This window comes from Miscanthus floridulus, chromosome 1 (assembly GCF_019320115.1).
Source record: "Miscanthus floridulus cultivar M001 chromosome 1, ASM1932011v1, whole genome shotgun sequence".
In the NCBI taxonomy this organism is placed as follows: Eukaryota; Viridiplantae; Streptophyta; class Magnoliopsida; order Poales; family Poaceae; genus Miscanthus; species Miscanthus floridulus.
In genome coordinates, this window is record NC_089580.1 from 138401378 (window position 1) to 138422188 (window position 20811).

Here is a 20811-nt window from a genome sequence, read left to right on the forward strand (position 1 = left end):
GATGAACCACGTGAAGGATGTGATGTTGGAGCCAAACCCGAAGACGATGTTTGATGGATCTGTCCCGAAGATGGAAGGACTAAGCGAGTGCTAGGACCGGAGACGTCACCAGGACGGTGCAAGCTAACTGAACTGACTTGTGGCGGATCCCAGGCAAGCCCCGGAGCATTATAAGTCTCCTAATTTATAAAATCAATTCTTTCTATATATGAGTTATATATTGTTGCATTAAGTTGTAGGAGTTGATTGAAACCGTTGATGCATTTATTACTATCCTTGCCTACCTTATTACCTTTTTACCCTGTTAGGTCAGGATCGAATAACTGCTTAGCCTTGCTTAGACCGGTAGCGATCGGTGATATCCGTTCACCTACATTATAGGTGGTTACTGGAAGAATTTAGCTATGGAAAGAATGATATCCTGGAATTAACCATGTGTGATGGATAATTGGAGACCGGACGGAAAAAGTTGGAGGCAACCAGACAGGGTTCTGGGGTGCTGTTAGTTTCCGTCTGTGTCGATTAAGGACCGATCGTTGTTGGCCCTCGAGTCATGTTGAACGCATGCCTTACATTTAGCTGGCCGGATAAAGTACCTTCCGACCGCGAAGCTGGGAGATTTTTCGGGCCGAGTAGATTGCCCGCAGCGCACTGTGCCGGAGCAGGTGTGGTAGGACACGGGGGCGAGATGATAAGACCAAAGTGCAGTCGGTCGGCCCCCGGGTACATGTGGTTCCTGGCAAACTCGAGATTCCTGGAAAGTTGACTCGGTGATCAATATCTCACTTTAGCGGGTGAGTGAGGTTTGTGTAAGGAATAAATCACCAGCTGGTTAGGAATCGATTCGAATCGCCATCGCTCCTGGATAGTGAGCACTTGACTCGAGTTACTTCATCGTAGTAATTATTATGGAACAATGATGGTTATCTGGATGGTATGAGATATGCTAAATCTAAATTGGTAACTGGATGTTATTGGTTAATCAAGTGATTGCTATAGTACAGGTGCTTACCTAGATGGATAGGTCATAATAAAGATGATGCAGAGTATTTAAAATGGTTTCTTCATGATAGCTTATGCTTTTCGCAAATAAGTCAGCTAGCCCACTAAAGAAAGCCTTGCATAATCCTTGGTGTCGCTTTATTTTGGTTTAAGACGGGTAAGTCTGGCTGAGTACATTCGAGTACTCAGGATTTATCCCACCTTGTTGCAGGTGATGTTCTCGACCTGTTGATGATGGTGGCTAACCACCGGTGGGCTCGGTGATTCTATACTTACTTCTCATCTATATGCTTTTGTCGGATGATGTCACTATGCTAGCAATATATTTGGAACTTATATTAATGTAATCATTTGAAAGCTATGTTGTTTTCACTAAGCAATTTTGAAACCCAAACTTGTACTATTATTTGTTAACCCCTTTGTAATATTATTTTCCGCTGCAACTCGATGTATGTGATGTGTATTTGCTTAATCACGCGATCTTGGTTGTGATGTTGATTTACCGAGGTCTTTCGGGACACTCGGCGGACTACCGGGTTTATATGAGTGAAAGTATGGGTGTGTCAACGTGTTAGCGGGGACAACCGTACTTGATCTTGTATAAATTGGGCGGTTCTGTCACAGTTAACAGGCTGTAAAAGCTATCCGGTTTTGAGCAGTCTAGCGCGACAAACCTAATGGACTATGAGATTTTTAACAGCCGAAATATCGATCCACAGAAGCTAAAAGACAAGTTTTATAGGACGGCGATTAGACCTGCCATGTTGTATGGTGCAGAATGTTGGCCTACAAAAAGACGACATGTTCAACAGCTAAGTGTCACGGAAATGCGTATGTTGCGTTGGATTTGCGGTCATACAAGAAGGGATCGAGTTCGGAACGATGATATACGTGAGAGATTAGGGATAGCGCCAATTGAAGAAAAGCTTGTCCAACACCGGTTGAGATGGTTTGAACATGTGCAACGGAGACCTCCAGATGCACCGGTGCGTAGTGGAATCCTAAGTCAGGATATTAACGTGAAGAGAGGCAGAGGAAGACCGAAGTTGACTTGGGTAGAGACAATAAAAGGAGATTTGAAAGGATGGAATATACCCAAAGACTTAGCCTTAGATAGGAGTGCTTGGAAGACAGCTATTCACGTGCCTGAACCTTGATTGCTTCTGTTGGGTTTCAACTCTAGCCTACCCCAACTTGTTTGGGACTTAAAGGCTTTGTTGTTGTTGTTGTTGAAATATCGATCCACAATGTGCCTTATGTGACCGAACTTATGACATGTGCTTATATAAGTTAGAACGAATCATGTTTAGCAATGGTATTAGATCTGATTCCAAGATGTATTAGATCTTGTAGACATGACATATTGGATCATGTTACGGCGCACGGACATATTTGCTAGTAAACATATAAAATATCAAACTAGGTTCATTAGATCACTGTGAATATATTAGAATAGTGTGTTTGTGTGGTATTGTATATATTATTATTATATTTTCTCTCTGGATTCGGTCATAGTGAGATATATTTTGATTTAGAACAAATTTAAAACAACTTAAAACTTGAAACGGAAGAAGTAGTGGATAAAACTGAGCCTCCTACAAAACATAAGGATGAAACTGCTTATTGGCCTAGAATAACATGCTCTATAAATAAAAAGTTCTCACTCTGGCAGTATTTAATAAGTTTTCAAAAAAAAAGGGAGAGAAAAGCCACGCCCGGGTGTAGAATCTTCCCGGCACAGATCCAACACAAGCCTCTTCCTGAGAACAAGGGTAAACCACAACTCTGTACCAAACAATCATCAGGCAAGACAAAACAAACTTGCTCTTCTTCCTAATCATAGCCACTTGGCGGTGGTGGTCGTTGGGCACGTTCGTTTCCATGCATATGTCCAACTGACGCCCCGTGCCGCGTCCCGCGTCGACGTCGTGCCCTCCGATCCGGATTTGGCTCGCGCGGCGGCGTCGGGCTCCCGTTGCGCGCGCCAACGCCAACGCCAATGTCGTCGTCCGATGGCGGCCAGTCGCGCAACAGGCTCGTCGTCGGCGTGCTCTCGGTGTGCCTGCTCGTGGCCATGGTGATCGGGACGGTCGTGTTCTTCGTGAACGAGAGGGCCGGCTACGACTCAGAGAGCAAGCGCAACATGATCAAGACGATGCGCAGCGTGGAGCTCTTCTGCGCGCCCGCGGACTTCCAGGGCACGTGCCGCGACACGCTGGAGTTGGCGCTATCGCGGACGGACCCGGCCGAGCACCCGCACGCCGCCGCGGCCGCCGCGATCACCGCCGCGGAGCGCGCGCTGGCGGACGGGTTCAACCGCTCCTCCGTGCTGGACGCGGTGCGGCAGAGCAACGACACCCTGGTGTGGGAGGCCATCCACGACTGCCGGATGCTCCTGGAGGACTGCCGGGGCAACGTGGAGCGCGCGCTGCACAGCATCGCGTGGCGCGGCGTGGACGGGCCCGCGCAGGACCTCCAGGCCTGGCTCAGCGCGGTGATCACCTTCCAGGGCTCCTGCGTCGACATGTTCCCCAAGGGGGAGGTCCGCGACGAGGTGAAGAGCACCATGGAGAAGGCGCGGGAGATCTCCAGCAACGCCCTCGCCATCATCAAGCAGGGCGCCGCTCTGGCCTCCATGCTCGACCTCAACGGCGGCAGCCCCGACGACGTGAACGGCAAGGGCAGCAACCGTCAGCTCGAGGAAGAGGGGGAATCCGCGTCGTCGTCATTCCCCACGTGGGTGCCCAACGAGGAGCGGAAGCTGCTCGGCGTCAAGGGCGGGCGGCGCAAGGCCGCGCTCACGCCCAACGTGACGGTGGCCAAGGACGGCAGCGGCGACTTCACAAACATCTCCGCCGCGCTGGACGCCATGCCGGAGAAGTACATAGGCAGGTACTTCATCTACGTCAAGGAAGGCGTGTACGACGAGACGGTGAACATCACCGGTAGGCTGGCCAACATCACCATGTACGGCGACGGGTCCAAGAGGTCCATCGTAACGGGCAGCAAGAACATCGTGGACGGCATCAGGATGTGGAGAACCGCCACTTTTGGTATATATTTCATTGGTTGATTGATTGGAACACGCATGGGCATGGCATTGGCATGGATCATCCACCATAACATGCCTGCACTGCATGCAGCGGTGGACGGCGACAGTTTCATGGCGATGAAGCTGGGCATCCGGAACACGGCGGGGGTGGAGAAGCAGCAAGCGCTGGCGCTGCGGGTGAAGGGCGACAAGGCCATCTTCTTCAACTGCCGGATCGAGGGCAACCAGGACACGCTGTTCGCGCAGGCGTACCGCCAGTTCTACCGCAGCTGCGTCATCTCCGGCACCGTGGACTTCATCATGGGCGACGCCGCGGCCGTGTTCCAGCGCTGCCTGCTGCTGGTGCGGCAGCCACGGCAGGGCCAGCCGGCCGTGGTCACCGCGCAGTCGCGGCGGGACCACCAGCAGACCACGGGCTTCGTCATCCACCGGAGCCAGATCGTCGCCGACGAGCAGCTCGCCAGCAGCAACAGCAACAAGTCCGGGTCCGGGTCCGGGTCCGCGCCGGTCAAGACGTACCTGGGCCGGCCGTGGAAGGAGTTCGCGAGGACGGTGGTGATGGAGTCCATCATCGACGGCTTCGTGCACGGCCAGGGGTACATGCCCTGGGAGGGCAAGGACGACCTGGGCACGGCCTTCTTCGGCGAGTTCAGGAACGCCGGCGACGGCGCCAACGTCACCGGGCGGAAGGAGATGCGGGGGTTCCACGTGATGGGCAAGGACAAGGCGCTGCAGTTCACGGTGGGCCACTTCTTGCACGGCGCGGACTGGATACCGGAGACCGGCACGCCGGTGAGCTTAGGCTTGTCCGGAGAGGAAGAGTAATTTGTTGTGTGTGTAGACACGGTGTGTGAATATAATCTGTATGTATGTGCAACTGATCAATACGTCGTACGAGGTGAGCATTCGTGTATGTAAATGCGTCTGCATATGCTTGATTGCTCGGATTATAATCGCTTATGCATGTCGAAAGAATGATAGTGTTCGTATACACCATAAAGGTAGAGCAGGATACAAGGGTATTCGATCCAACTTTGGAAGTCAAAACCCACGTCACATGTGTTCTTAGTTTCGGCTCGGATGCCGCGCTTCGTGGGCCTGTGCACTACCTCAATAAGTCTTTTTTCCCTTTATCTTCGTTCTTTCACCGTTTCTCAAATTTAAAAAAAAGGCGGCGACATTCCTAACTAGCACGGCCGTCGCGACGTTCTCTACCACTCGCCCGCCGCTCGCCTTCTCCGGCGACGACCACCTCCGCTTCCTCCGCCTTGGGTCCTCGCTCGCCTCCGCGACGCTAGGCTGCGCCGCTGGAGTTGCGCCCGCCCCTGCCCTCATCGCCGGAGCCGGCACCGACATCCTCCTCGTCACCTCCTCCTGCGGCTGGAGACCGCAAGGGCGTCGCAGCCGTGCCGTACATCGCACTTGCATCGAGGCTCCCGTGTGCCCCCGCAGAAGAAGCTCGCGGCAGCCAAGCCCGTGATGCTCTTCGCTCTGCCACCTCCCATCCCCGATCTGCCCATCAAGGCAGTTATCGAGTTCCTCAACGCGCCTGACATGGTGGCCGCCTCCCACTAAAGTGTCGCGCCTGACGTGTTGCAAGCGTAGTATTAATGTGTTTCAGATGTTCCAGAGGTATGTTGCAAGTGTTTTATATGGATATTGCAAAAATAGATCGGGATGTTGCATATGTTGCAAAGTGTTCCAGAGGCATGTTGCATGTTTTCAGAGGCATGTTGCAAACGTTTGTTTAAAATGTTTCATCTATTTGAGACGTATGTTGCAAGCATTTTTATCTAGATGTTGCATATATTTCACACATATGTTGCAGCAGTATGTTCGAAATGTTTCGGTCTTATGTTGCAAATTGCAAGTGTTTTATCCGGATGTTGCATATGTTTCACACACATAATGCAAATGTATGTTCCAAATGTTTTATCTGCTTCAGCCGTGTGTTCCATTCAAGTATTTGATGTTGCAAGTGTTTCGTGTTTCAAAGGTATGTTCAGAGAGCCATTGGCACACGGCTCGGGCGCTGTGGGAAGGGGTGCGGCGAGCCGAGGGGCGACAGATGGGGTGGCGGCACGCCTGGGGTCCTGCGGACGGGGCGTGCTCGTCCTCATCCCAGCTTCCGGGTCCCGCTCGCGCAGAGAGAGAGAGAGGAGGTCAGGGGAAAGGAGCGACGCGGGGCGGGGCGAGGTGGACAGGGGCGGGGCAAGACGGGGCAGACAGGGAAGAACTGCAGTGCGCGTTTGTGATGGGCCGTTCGGTGCCGTAATCCTATCCCATCGAACATACGGGCGCCAACAATTCCTTTTTAGTTTATGACTTGTTTGGATGCATTGAGTCGAAAAAGACCGAGATAGAAAAATCAACTATTTTTTTCTTGAACCCCTCTCAATCTATTCAGGTTGGGATGTATTGAATACATTTGGCGTAGAGTTAAACAAATCCTTATGAGTGGTCGATCCCCGGACAAGGATGCTGAGTTTGACATATGAGTTGGATTTTTTTTAACATATATCATCCGGTTATAGATACTCGTTGAATGCTTCACAGATGGAACAAAAGAAGTACTGCTTGATAGCCTGATAGGAGCCACCTCCGCGTTCACCCAGTGGCGGGCCGGGCGAGCAGCCGAGGAGTGGGCTGCGATGTTAGAGCGTCTCCAATGTATGTAGTCGGGGCTGGGCCTTAGCTGGGTCCCACAAACGATTTGACATCAGCTGTTATACTACCAGCGATGTATGGAATCGGGGCTGGGTCGATACGTGGGCCCCACGCCCATCAAAAACCATCCGATCCCCTTCTTCGTTGTTCCCGATCCCCTCCTTCAGGTGGGCGTTCGTTTCTCGGTTCGGTTTCGGTTCGGTTCTCTCGGTTATTGATGAAATTCGGTTATTAGAAAACAGGAACTGATCGGTTCCAAAAAATTTTAGGAATCGAGGATTTCGGTTCTCGGTTATTTCGGTTCGGTTCCGGTTCTAACCGAATTTTTTCAGTAGACCTCAAGACAATAATAAATATACTTGTTCTAAGGCCAATTTATGCAACACTATATTTATTTTTAATAATAATAATATATAAGAAAACAATAGTAACATAGTAACACAAATATATAGCAGTTCAAATATAAAACACTACACATAAACCAAACATAATCCTACAAAATACAAGTAAGTGAAATATAATTCATGTAATTCGGTTCTTTCGGTTAATTCGGTTAACCGAGAATAGGAACTGGATTTTCTTCGGTTATTTCGGTTCCTCAATATCAGGAACCGAATAAGGAACCGAATTTTTCGGTTCCGGTTCTTTCGGTTTCGGTTTCGGTTCTTTCGGTTCGGTTTTCGGTTCTCGGTTAAATTTGCCCAGGGCTACCCCTCCTCCCTCCCGCGATTCGGCTCCTCTTCCCGATCCCCGGCTGCTTTCCAACGCTCGCCGCCGCCCAGAGTCTTCACCACGGCGGCTTTCCAGGACACTCTCTACTGCAAGATCTGCAAGCTCCAGAGTCCCCACCGCCGACCGCCGGTCGCTGGTCCAAGTCCGCCGCCGCGGCGCCGCCCGTCGTCACCTTTGCCCAGCTGTCCCTGACGACTTCATCTTGGCGGCGGGAGCAGCAACGGCAGGAAAGAGAAGAGGAGGTGAAGATTTGGAACCGGGTTCCATAGATGGGCGCGGGGCCTTGCTCGAATCAGGCTCACAGTGTGAAGACCCGGTCCTATCCTCGAATTAAATGCATCGACCCGGCATAGGAACGCCCATTGCAGACAACATCCCCAACCAAAAGACGAGAATCGTTGATTTAGGTCGTGCGTAAGAAAAAGGCCACGCACCCAAAAACTTCACGTTTCTTACAGCGGACGCAAAAGTTCAACGTAGAAGGCCACCTAGCCAAGCGCCGTCTGCTCCTCGCCGCGCCGATGGCTCCCCGCGCGTGGTCCTGCCTGGCCGCGCGGGGCCCTCCTCGCCGTTGTCCGAGGAGGAGCTTGAGGAAGAAGGGAGTGGCTGTCAGTGTTGAGGAAGAAGAGGAGCGGGGTTCGGGCCGGCCGTCGCCGTGCGAGCTAACTTCACAGCGCGAGCTCTGGATCCGGCCCCAGCCTCAACGCGCGACTTCGGACCTGGTGTCGCTGTGCTAGGCGATATTTGGACCCGCCGCCATCGTGCGGGCAAGCTCCGGCCCCAGCCTCACCGCGGCGAGCTCGTCCTCCAACCAGACGGCGTGCTCGTCCCCCAGCCCCACGGCTCGGCCTCTGCCCCTACCGCCGCCAACCAAGAAGAGGAGGAAGAGAGGAGCGCACGGCCTTGCTAGAGATTTGCGTCATGGAACAGGACCGTCGCAGTCCCGCCTCGCCGTCGTCGTCCGCGGGCCACCGGACCTCCTTCGCGCGCTCCCGCTGCCTCCGGACCTCCTCCGCGCGCTCCTCCTCTCCTCCCTCCGCTCCGACCTCCCGAGCTGGAGTGGTAGACGATCTCGTCCAGCGTGTAGCGCTCGTCGGGGTCGCCGCCGGGCGCCGGCGGGAAGGGTTTGTACCACGCCGAGAAGCCCTGCGCCGGGCCCCGGCGCCGGTCGCTCCACCCGAAGATTTGCGTCGTGGAGAGAGACGACGCTTATTTGCGTTCTGGATCGCCTGGTACGTAAAATGGGTGCTTTGTTTGCGTCTTCTGTTAGAGCTTGTTTCTTTTAGCTAAAACACTATGGAGGACGCATTTTGTGTTTGCGCGTTTTGCGTTGGAGACCGTCTTAGGGACCAGGCACGCTGGGTGATGGGCCATAGTTGTGTTGGCCCTCTTGCTACCGCTGCCGCTGCACGGCCCAGCCCTGCCTCTTCCTGCTTCAGGATTCCAATCAATGTTCGCTTCATAGATCTGGGACGACACCTGCTGCAGGAAGGCGAACACCAGGGTACTCTGCCTCCTGCTTCAGGATTCCACCTTAAGCAGGAAGGCGAACATTGATTGATAGTGTTCGTTATACACCTGCTTCAGTGCTTCAGGATTCCAATCAATGTTTAACCCTTCAATAGAGCTTCCATCTCTACTTTGTTTGTACAGAAGGTACGCTTGTAGCTAGAAGCAAGGCTCTATTCGTTTGTGTCCCCCTACTATCCTAAAAAAAAAAAGGAAAATCACCCTGTTGAGCTCACTCAGGACAACTGTAACGGGTCGAAATGTTGTTCTTGTGTAAAACTCCACTGCTGCAGCTGCTGCACAGCAGTAACTATTGAGTTTACCCCGTGGCTGGCGACCAGATGGTGCCATGGGACCAGATGCGGCGGGTGAGGATGGGCCCAAAGCCGTGCAAGCCCAGCTTGCCCCACGGCCCAGCTCTGCCGGGCTGCTTCATTTCCTTGGGACCATGATTCTCGCACGCTAGGAAAAAATCCACATTATTTCCCCAACTTTCGTGAAAGTCCGCCTTTTCTCTCTAAACTTCAAAACATGGCAAAACATCTCCTCGACTTTTAAAACCGTTTATCTTACCTCCCTGGCCATATTATAAGTAGTTTTGAAGGCGGTTTTATCTTTTTCTTATTTATTTATTTCGGCTGAATCTTTGAAAAATCATAAAATGGAAAATTCAATTTTCTTGGACTCCACGTGAGTAGATCTACACAGTGAACATATAATATGGTATGCTTTAGTACAAAGTTTTTGCTGTGGCTTTAGATCTATGCTTTTATGTAATTAATTGGAATAATTCATAGCTGCAGTTTCTATGGTCCAATTATGATGAAATTTTTATGGTGAACTAATTATTATATGATTGAACTATAGTAAAAATTTCATACTCATTTCATCATGTATAGCTTAGTTATAGATTTATTTATATTTAACAAGCATAAACCTAAACAAAATCTATAAGTTATACATGATCTAATGAGTATGAAATTTTTACTACAGTTTAAGCATACAATAATTAGCCCACCATAAAAAGTTCACCCTAATCGGACCATAAAACTGCAGCTATGAATTATTCCAATTAATTACAGAAAAACATAGATCTGAAGCCATAGCAAAAACTTTGTACTAAAGCATACCATATTATATGTTCACTGTGTAGATTTACTCACGTGGAGTCTAACAAAATTGGATTTTCCAATTTATGTTTTTTTTTCTGTGGTTTACTGTGATTTTTCAAAGATTCAGTCGAAATAAATAAAAAAAGACAAAACCGCCTTTAAAACCGCTTATAACAGGGCCAAGGAGCTAAAATGAACGGTTTTAAAAGTTGAGGATGTGTTTTGTCTGGTTTTGAAGTTTGGTGAGGAAAAACAGACTTTCGCGAAAGTTGATGGAGGTAATGTGGACTTTTTTCTTACCGCTGGAGGCGTGGAGGAGCTAGGCCTCACATTAATCCGCCCCTGCTTTTCTTGTGCATCCTCACTGATCAGTCGGAGTAATCTCTTGTGATTATAAGCCGTGGAACCGGACACGCTGCAACGGCAGACTCCTGTATGGTTTCTCTCCAGTCCACTACGGACTACGGAGTACTCTACGAGATAACGAGACAGACACTTTCCACCGTCCTCATCAGAGAAGTCGTACTCGTACATGAGTGACTTTGCGTGGGAGGCAGACAGGCAGCAGGAAGCATTAGGAATTTTCAGAGGCATGCATGCCTGCAGGCTGCAGCTAGGAACTCTGACACCTACTAGCTATGAGCTATCGTCGGGGCAAAAGTTGGAGGAAACGCTAGCTTTTCCGTTTAACGCAGAGAGAGGCCGACCGACAGAGGACGGCACGTAATGATCGGGGAGAATTCAGCTAGGAGGGTTGTCAACCGCGCCATCATTCTTCTTCCCGGCCGGGCCGGCCGCATCACCCCACGAACGAACTGAACGCCATCATGCCGCCGCTGCCTGTCGTATTTAATCTTTTTCATTCATTCCACCGATCCAACAGGCAACTGCAGGCACGCACGCCATTCAGCAATGAGCATGGCCCCCCACGGCCATCCTCTCTTGTTGCCGAGTGCCGGCAACACTCGACTCCACTTCATGTACATGCCTGTTGCACTCTTTGTCCACAGTGGAGCCCCACTGCAATTGAAGGTTCAGTACCGGCCACTGCTGCACCTGCATGCATGCGTGCTACGGGTACGGCGGGGCAAAGCAAAGCGAGATGCAATGCATGCACGCATGCAAGAGAATTATGCAACAAAAAAAAACAGTGTTTATGCAATGTAACTAATAACTAACCTCTGTGAGGCTGAGGAGGCAGGCTGTGAGCAAGCAATAAGCAGCTAGCTCCTCGATCTAAAGCGGTAAGCACGCTTTGGGAGCGCCAACCCCAACCTTAGCTTGTTTTGCCTGCGCTAAAGCGGCATCAACTCCTCCTTTCCCAGACCAAAGCAAAACAAAAGGAGAACGCCAAAGCACAGCCGTACACACTGAAAGCACACGCACCTGCATTGTAAAACCACGGCGCATGCATTTTCTGTCTCTCTCCATCCACCGCCAAGCGTAACGCACGCAAACATGCTACAGGGTTACGATTACCAGAATAAACAACTCGCAGTGCACCCAACTGCTAGCAATGGCGAGCCATGCATTTTGCCCTGCCTGCGTGCAGTGTGCTGTATCAGTCTATCTGTGGTCTATCTGCAGTCTGCAAAGCTCTGCTAACTCTCAGTTGTGAATTTGTGATATACGGAGTATACTGATACCGTGCCTTTTGCTGCGTAGGAGTAGACTAGTGCGGTAGTGGAAGCCACCTTGCCCGGCCGGCGGCGCCTGCTGCACGCCTTCTTCCTTCCAAAGCAAAGGTGCCGACGACTTTTGCCGTCGCATGGAAGGCATGGGGGCGAGGGCGAGCAGCAGTGGGCATGCATGCATCCGCGCGTCGGGAGAAAGAGGACGCCCGGAAAGCTATTTTACTTGCCACACTGGTGTGGTGTTTGTTTTTTTTTCTTGCTTTATTCCCCGTTTCCTTTCTTTTCCCCTCCTGATTCTGCTCTTTTGGGGTATCCGGATTCCAGATGGGTGACTTTGGCATGTGGAAACCAAATCTCCATACCAATGTGTAGCAACGAAAATAGAAAAAGGTAATGTGTAGTAGTTTTTTTATTTGTCTTTTCCCTTTTTTTGGGGTGGGAAACCGCAACTATTTAGGGTGCATTTGGATGGCTAAAAATTAGTCCCTTCATCCTAAAAATCCAAAGAATTTTAGAATCAAATAAGGAGTCGGGTAAAAAGACTAGCTCTTCACTACTTAGTTACTTTGGTTGTCAACCTACTTAATTTCCTTGTAACGCAAATAGTTTAAAATGCGTGCATGTATGTCAAACGATTCGACTCAATATCACTGCTCACATGGTCACAGAATTAAAACAACAGACGAAACACGCTTCTGCTCTCATTGACTTTACTAACCAACGTTCCATACTTTAAAAGTACACAATTATTCCACTCGAATACAAGTTTAGAACCATCTCTACATGTTATCTACATAGTAGAGAGCGACTAATTAAATTCTTCCTTATAGAGGAGAAATGCAACACTTTATTCTTCAGTTGCACGATCTTTTCCGAAGCATGCTTCAGATCAACCGTACCAACACTAGGAATAGTTGCACGTGCTCCGTTCCCCAACAGTAAGGAGGAAGTCCGCCTGACCTCATAAGAGAAACAAGAAAATGTCAGCACACACATGAATATTAGCACATGTGTCGGCCCACCAATCAGGCGAAAGACTTACTGTACCTCGATGTTCCTCCCTCAGCCTCTCAACCATGTTTACAGACTTTTTCTTAAGCTTCCATTTGCTCTCCTCGCAAACCTAGGCATAATGCCAAGGTTTGCCCCAAGTGTAGAAAATTTCTTTCTCCTTGTTCCTCTTCTTCTTGAAGGTGATAGTGGTATTTTGTTTGAGTTCTTACTTGAATTTCTTCTTAGAGGAGTTGTGGGAATTTTGAGGATTTTCTACACCACGTACGCAATAGAATTCCCCTCAACAACCTTCTTATCGCGAGCATCCTTTGCTCTCCCCTTCTCTTCAACATCCAAAAATCCAATGAGATCAGCAATGTCGAACTCTTGTCTCTTATGTTTTAGGGAAGTAGAAAAGTAGGTCCAAGTTTGTGGCAGCTTAGCAAAAATGCATGCCACCACAAACTTATCCGGCAACACACATCCAATATTCGCAAGCTCTTTTGCCAACGTTTGTATCTCATGAGTTTGTTCTACTATAGAATAATGACCATCAATCATTTTGTAGTCATAAAACTGCTCCATAATATACAACCCATTGCCAGCATCATAAACTTCGTATTTGGCCTCAAGTGCATCCCACATTTCCTTTCTAGTAGGCAACCACATGTATGCATCAGCTATGCTGTCACCAAGCACGCTGATTATTGTCCCCCTTGAACATTGTATCAGCATCATGGAATGCACAAGCCTCATTAGGAGTATGCGGTCCTACTGATCTAGGTTCGGCAACGAAATAGCAATGCATAGCGATCAGCCATAGCTTGCACCTGTGACACCATCTCTTATAACGTGTGTCCTAAAAAACATTCGATTTCGGCGTGTTCAAAAAGCCAGCTACCAAAAATTCCTTATCTAGTTTGTGGATAGTTAGAAATTTAGGCAAATTCATTTAATCTAGAAAAAGATAAACAACATGTTTCTGACATCAGAAAGGTGAAGGCGTGACCTAACCACAAGTTAACGAGAATAATGTTGATCATGGTTTTAGACAGAGGGAGTAAAAACACGGGTCACTACAACAGTATAACCCGTTGCACTAAAGCCGTTTCTGTTAGTTGACATAAAGGTTGCTGATGTTGTTGTCCCGCTCAGTGCAGAGTCATTTCTGCTAGTTGACATAGACTATGCTGATGTAATCGTCCCGCATGGTGTAGAGAATGTTTGCAAGTTTTGTTCTAATCAAGTTAGTCTCGTTCTAAATTTCCATCACTCCATGTTCCCGTCAACTATGCTACAAGAAAGATTGAATGACTTGGTTATATGCAACATTAAAAAGGATGTTTTGGACAACATTGATCTCGATATTGTTCTTGAAAATTTTGCATTAAGAAATGCTCGAAGGTGGTTTTTAAAAAAAGCATTGAAACATTAGTGTTCTATTTAAGGCAATCGTAACAGTTATTTTACCGTTCTTTTATAGTTTCTTTGTTGTACTATAGTTATCTTTTATGAACTAAACATATGCTGCAAGTTAAATTCTTATTAGCAGTACTATATATATTTTGATTATCATATTGAAAAAATAGCTTGTTGTGTCCTTGGTGTCTTGCTTGTCCAAGGACGTTTAGAATTATTGAGACAACTCTACATGCTAAACCCTTTTCCTTTTGTAGGATCTCTGGTTGGCCTAGAGGGGGAGGGTGAATAGACATGTCAAGACAAACACTCAAACTTTTATCAAATTCACCTAGCAGCACTGTCGCTCTGGAGGGTGGCACTGCTGGGCCAGAACAGCGGCACTGCCGCACCTGCAGACAACTTCGAGTCACAGTTCAGAATCCGTGAATGAAAACTTAGATTGGAGAAATTTCCTAGCTTACTGCAGGTATGACAATCACAGTCAAGAGCTAGAAGTAGTAGGAGCACCACATACAAGTAAATCGACTAAAAACCTTAGAAATCACCTCAACCATAACATGTCATGCAAGTAATGTAAATCAAGCACAAGTGACATAATGATTTATCCCGTAGTTTGGCTCACCACCAAGGCTTGCCTACCTCCACGTTGTTCAGGTTTACCACTAAGGCTTAGGGCTTTCCAACCCTTCCTCGTTCTCTAGTCAAGAGACTTAACTCTTGAGATGAGGAGTGAGTTTACTAGCTTCAAGAGATGGTTATAAATCTCTCGAGGCTTCCACACAAGTTGGCAAGCTCCACGGGCGACGCTCTAGCCGGCTAGGAGCCAAGCTCCAAGAGTAACAAACACAATCGCTGGCCAAAACATGAACCAAGTGCTCTTTAGAGTTAGGGAATCAATGGAGCTGCTCTCTAATCGAGTTTGGGACCCTTTTCCCTCAAGGATTGATGGGGAAATCAATGGATTTGCTTGGGGGCATGAGGTCAACAATGGAGAGAGAGAGCTCCTACTCTGTTTTGGTCGTACTGAAGTGAGGACGAAGAGGCAGTGTACCATTGGGAAGGAAGGGGAAGGGTATAAATACCCCCTAGCCCCCAACAGTCACTTAAGTCACGACAGTGCCTCTCTTCAAGTATGGCAGTGCCGCACCACACAAGACAGCAAAGGTAAGAGTGAAGTGTAGACTGTCTTGGCTGTGAATCTGAGGATGCATGTGCATGTTTGAGCACTTGGTAGCACATATTAGCTTAAGCACCGTGTCCCCCTTTATAGTACGGCATTTCCTATACTCAAATTCAAAATATAAAAGAATTGAAACCTCCTTTTTGTTTGATGCCATCTACATTTATAATTTGGGACTCCTCCATTTTGTATAGCATCCTCGAACATGAATTCCCTGCTTGTCATCTCGATAAATCTCATTAGTTTTCTAATTGCGTGGTCATTATCACCAAAACCCACAATTAGGGCTTGATTGCACTTTTAATCTCCCCCTTTTTGGTGATTGATGACAACCCAATTAGAGCTTACAAAAGATATAAAATAAATACTGAGATTTTCGAGCCAAGGATGTAGAGCCTCCCCCTAAGTATGTGAATAGAGAATTGAATTCTCAAATTGGCATAAGAAGCCAAGATTCACATTTTAGTAAAAGTGATGGGGCTCCCCTACATCCATGCTCCTATGGGGTGCTGTATACTGTGTCAGGTATGTAAAACATAATGCAAAAGATAGTTTATGCACAACATGGTTTGTTGTTGCAGCTGGGTGCGGCACTACCGCACCAGAGTACGGCACTGCCGCACTTGCTGTAACAGCACATATCAGAACAGACACCACACAGCATGTGATACATATAAAGATATACATTCTAGCACAGTTGCATCATAAGCAACAACATAGATTAATATATGTCTATATCCTATACATATAAAAAGTACTTAAGTAGCATTATTATATAAATAGAGTTTCTAATGGACTCTCAAACTCTCACCTAACGAAGACTACTCTAAACGGATATGAACATTACTCTAGCTGCAGCAACCTCCAAGGAGTCAAAAAAGTTGTTGACCCCTCTAATTTTCTCCACCTTTAGCATAAAGCACCAAAAAGAGAAGAAAATAAGAAAGACCAACACTCACTCCTCATCCTCTTGGATGGTGTCCCAATCGACATCATCCCCACCAGCAGCTCCACTAGCACCTGCAACATCCTCCTCTCCACCATCATCATCATTATCGTTGGAGGAGGAGGAAGAAGAAGACACCATCGCCCTCCCTTGGTGATGAGTGGTCGAAGTGTGGCGCTCATGCCTGGCGCTCCTCCTCATGGACTACAAGGTGGACCTCAAACTCATGTGAGGATCAAGCTCTGGCTGCTCCTGCTCCTCCTCATCCTCATCCTCTGAATCTGTCTCAGAAAGACTAGGGAGGTCATCAAACCTCGGCGGTGACTAAAGTGAAGAAAGAGGTGGCAGCCCTACACGCTCTCTAGCCTCCCGGTTGGCTTCATGATTCTCTAACCGGTCCTGATATGTGGTCCTCGCTGCATAAGTGCATGTGGGGAAGATGACCTTAATCCATCTCCCAAACTTCTCCATCTTCTTTTCCCTGCGAGGCCTAGATCGGGATGACTCAGGCACGTCCTCAATAGATGGAGAGCGTCTCACTGCCCTTCTAGAACCTGCTCTTTGGGTCTTCTCAATTTTATAGACGGTGTGAAGATATCTTTCTCAAATCTATAGCCAGAGACCCTCTCAATCATAAACATGAGATAGGAGGCATAGGCTATCCCCTTTCTCCCATCCTCCATGGCGGTCCTCAGCTCATGCCACATGAAGCGAGGGACATTAAACACGTCACCTCCAGGAGCAAATCTAGCAAGCACATTCCTCACATATCCATTAAGATCAGAAGTTGCTCCATCCTTGGGATTGATAGTGTGCCTGATCAAAATTTTTAGAATGTAATAATAGCTCCTCAGGCCACTGATCTTCCCATTTGCACTTCTCCTGTCAATCCACATATATGTAATGTCATGGATCTCACCTCTAGCCTCATCATGAGTGTAAGTGAAGCCCCGCTCCTCCTCTCCAAAACCAAGGATCCGGCTGAAAGTCACAAAATCAACTCTATAATGTCATCCCTTAGTCTTCCAGTGAATCTCATCAGTGTAGATACTATAGAAGAAAGTGGCATGGAACTGGGCTAGCACTTCCTCATTCTAATTATATCTTAAGCTCATAATATCAGTGAGGCCAAACAACTCACAAGCCTTGATCACCTTATTGAATTCTGGCTCATTCTTTGCCTTCATCTCCTCCCAATCAACATATTGCATCTTGACAACTTTGGATTTCTTGGAGTTCAAGTTTATAGATGCATAGAAGTTGGAATGAAACTCATTTCAAAACCTATAGTCTATCTCCAAATCCTTTGGCTGCTCATAGGGATTATTCTCACGTGCTTCCTCCACCATCTTCAGCTTTCCCGTATAGTTGAGCACGGGATGAGCACATGTGTCAATAGGATGCCTCATGACTACATCCTCAGAATACTCTCTGATATAGCTCCTATCAAACTCCTCAAGATGAGGTGGAGTATCTGGGCAAGCACCTAGAGGAATAGTGCAGCTAGCCCTCTTCAAGTTCTCCTCCTCCTGGATCATTTGATCTCTCCTCCCCTATCTCTGGCAACATCTCTGCCTGCTGTACTGCTGCTACCCCCTGTGGTCCTGCCATGACCACAATGAGGCATCTGCTTATCTCGAGGCTCTATCATCTTCCTCTTCCTCCTCCAGTCATCATCACCTCCGGAGGCCATCTACACAAAAACATAGACCAAAATAAGAAACTATATAAATGGAGAGTAGGAGTTACCCTATAAAAGCAAGTTAAGTAATCAAGAAGAGTCAATGTGCAAGTGAGAGAAGTAGCTAATGAGGTACTGCCCCCAAATGTGCGGCACTGCCGCACCTAGAAGCGACACTGCCACACCAGCTCTTTCACCAAGACTGCACTTTGCATCTTCTTGTCTACTAAACTTACTTCATAATTTAACTCCCAGCCCACTATACAATCTCAAAAAGCATATGCATGTCTATGTCATCGATTCATCTAGATATGATCGAGAGAAAGCCTAGTAATCATGAATCTTAGCATTGGGTGTAGAGTGAAATAGATAAAGTGAGTCAACCATCGAACCATGAGTGTAGCATTGCCATCTTTGCCATAGAGGTGCGGCACTACCGCACTGAGGGTGCGGCACTACCACAATAATCAGTTTGGTTCCAAAGATGAATCATGATTTCTACTTCAATCAATCCTCAATACACCATCCAAACTACTATATACCTTCCAATCAACCCCCCAAGACAACTAGAATTGACACATTGTATAGATTAGGAAGGATTTAGGGTTTCACCTTGGTTTTCGCGAATTGAGGAGGAAAGAGATGAAATGGCTCCACCCATGAGCTAGAGCTGCTGCTGCTATCGGTGAGGAAGAGTAGTAGCAGGTCATGGCACAACCGGAGTGGTGGCACGGTAGCAAGGAGATGGCATGATGGTGCTGTGCGTGAGACGAAGAGAAAGGAGAGAGAGAGACGACGGCTGCAAGTGAGAATGAGGTGAGAGTTACCCTAGGGCCAGGTGAAATAAGAAGAGTAAATGGGCCCCCATGGTAACTACTGACATGGGCTGAATTTTGATTGAAATTCAAAGTGCGGCACTACCTCAGTCCACACGCGGCACTGTCGTAGGGTAGACGCGGCACAACCGCACTTCCCAATACAGTAAATTTAGTTACTAACTAAATACCTCTATATATAGGATATGAACACATATCTCAAGCACACTATGATCAGCAACAAATAATCAATACAAACAGTTATCATAATGCACTTGTTTCTTATGATAAAACATTTTAAGCATAATATTTATACTTTTGCAATTCATTTCTCCTATCCATGCTAGTTCATCAATCAAGGTGTGCTATAGTTTAAACCACGTTACGAGAATCAAGAATATTTAGCTCACTATGCAACGCACAAAACCTTGACTCATCAAGAGGTTTATTGAAGATATCGGCTAATTACTTTTCGGTGCTCACATGGCGAATTTCGATATCTCCTTTGACTTCGTGGTCTCTCAAAAAATGATATCGGATGTCTATGTGCTTAGTTCTTGAGTGGCTTACAGGATTGTTGGCTAACTTTATGGTACTTTCGTTGTCACACAAGAATAGGATTTTAGTGAAGTGACATCCGAAATCTTGAAGGGTTTACCTCATCCAAAGTAGTTGAGCACACCATGCACCGGCTGCAACATACTCGGCCTCGGTGGTGGAAAGGGCTACACAATTTTGCTTTTTGGAACTCCAAGACACTAGGGACTGTCCAAGGAATTAACATGTCTCTAAAGTGCTTTTTTGATCTACTTTGCAACCGGCGTAATCGGAATCCAAATACCCAAGTAGATCAAACCTAGAGCCCATAGAATACCACAAGCCAAGGTTAGGAATGTGTACTAATTATCTCAAGATTCTCTTAATGGCCACTAAGTGACACTCTTTTGGGTTAGCTTAAAATCTAGCACACATGCACACACTAAGCATAATATTGGGCCCGGATGCGCATAAATAAAGTAGAGAGCTGATCATGGAGCGATATACCTTAGTATCCACGGCTTTCCCTTCATCATTGAGATCTAGATGTCCATTGGTTGGCATGGGAGTTTTGATAGGCTTGGCATTCACCATGTCAAACTTCTTGAGCTTATCATGGGTGTACTTCGTTTGGCTAATAAAAATTCCATCCTTCACTTGTTTGATTTGAAATCCAAGGAAGAACTTCAATTCACCCATCATGGACATCTCAAATCTTTTGGTCATGATTCTACTAAATTCATCACAAAAAGAATGATTAGTACTACCAAATAGTCATCGATATATATTTGGCACACAAATATATCTTTGCCAACTTTGTGAATGAAAAGGGTAGGATCGGCTTTGCCTATTTCAAAGTCTTGTTTAACCAAGAATTCCTTAAGGCATTCGTACCATGCTCTTGGTGCTTGCTTAAGCCCATAGAGCGCCTTTTGGAGTTTGTAGACATGGTTGGAAAACTTGTGATCTTCAAAGCCCGGTGGTTGCTCAACATAGACAAGTTCTTGAATAGGGCCATTGAGAAATGCACTCTTTATATCCATTTGATATAGCTTGAAGTTGTGATGAGCGGCATAGGCTAGAAGCATTCGAATTGCTTCAAGTCTTGCCACCGGTGCATATGTTTCATCAAAGTCCAAGCCCTCTACTTGAGTGAAACCTTGAGCAACCAACATTGCCTTGTTCCTTGTCACAACTCCATTCTCATCTTGCTTATTACGGAAGACCCACTTGGTGCCAATGACATTGGTATTGGGTCATTCCACCAAAGTCCACACTTAGTTTCTTTCAAAGTTGTTTAGCTCTTCTTGCATGGCCATCACCCAATCCGGGTCTCCAAGTGCTTGTTCTACCTTAAGAGACTCTAAAGAGGAAATAAACGAGTAAAATTGGCAAAAGTTTGCTAAATATGAATGAGTTGTTATCCCCTTTTGAAGACTCCTAAGGATGTTGTCAACAGGATGATCCCGTTTAATTGTTTGCCTTAGCCTTGGATGCTCAATGGCCTCTTGTTCATCTTCTAGATCTTC

The 20811-nt window shown here is 47.2% G+C and overlaps 1 protein-coding gene across 1 annotated transcript; it reads left to right on the top strand.

The window, feature by feature from the left end:
• The first annotated feature begins 2846 nt into the window (after nucleotides 1-2846).
• Nucleotides 2847-5029, top strand: LOC136495211 (probable pectinesterase/pectinesterase inhibitor 13). The gene is made up of 2 exons (XM_066491200.1): nucleotides 2847-4055; nucleotides 4146-5029. Exons 1-2 carry the CDS (start codon nucleotides 3002-3004, stop codon nucleotides 4877-4879), a joined length of 1788 nt encoding a protein of 595 aa, XP_066347297.1. The 5' UTR covers nucleotides 2847-3001; the 3' UTR covers nucleotides 4880-5029.
• Nucleotides 5030-20811: the final 15782 nt, after the last annotated feature.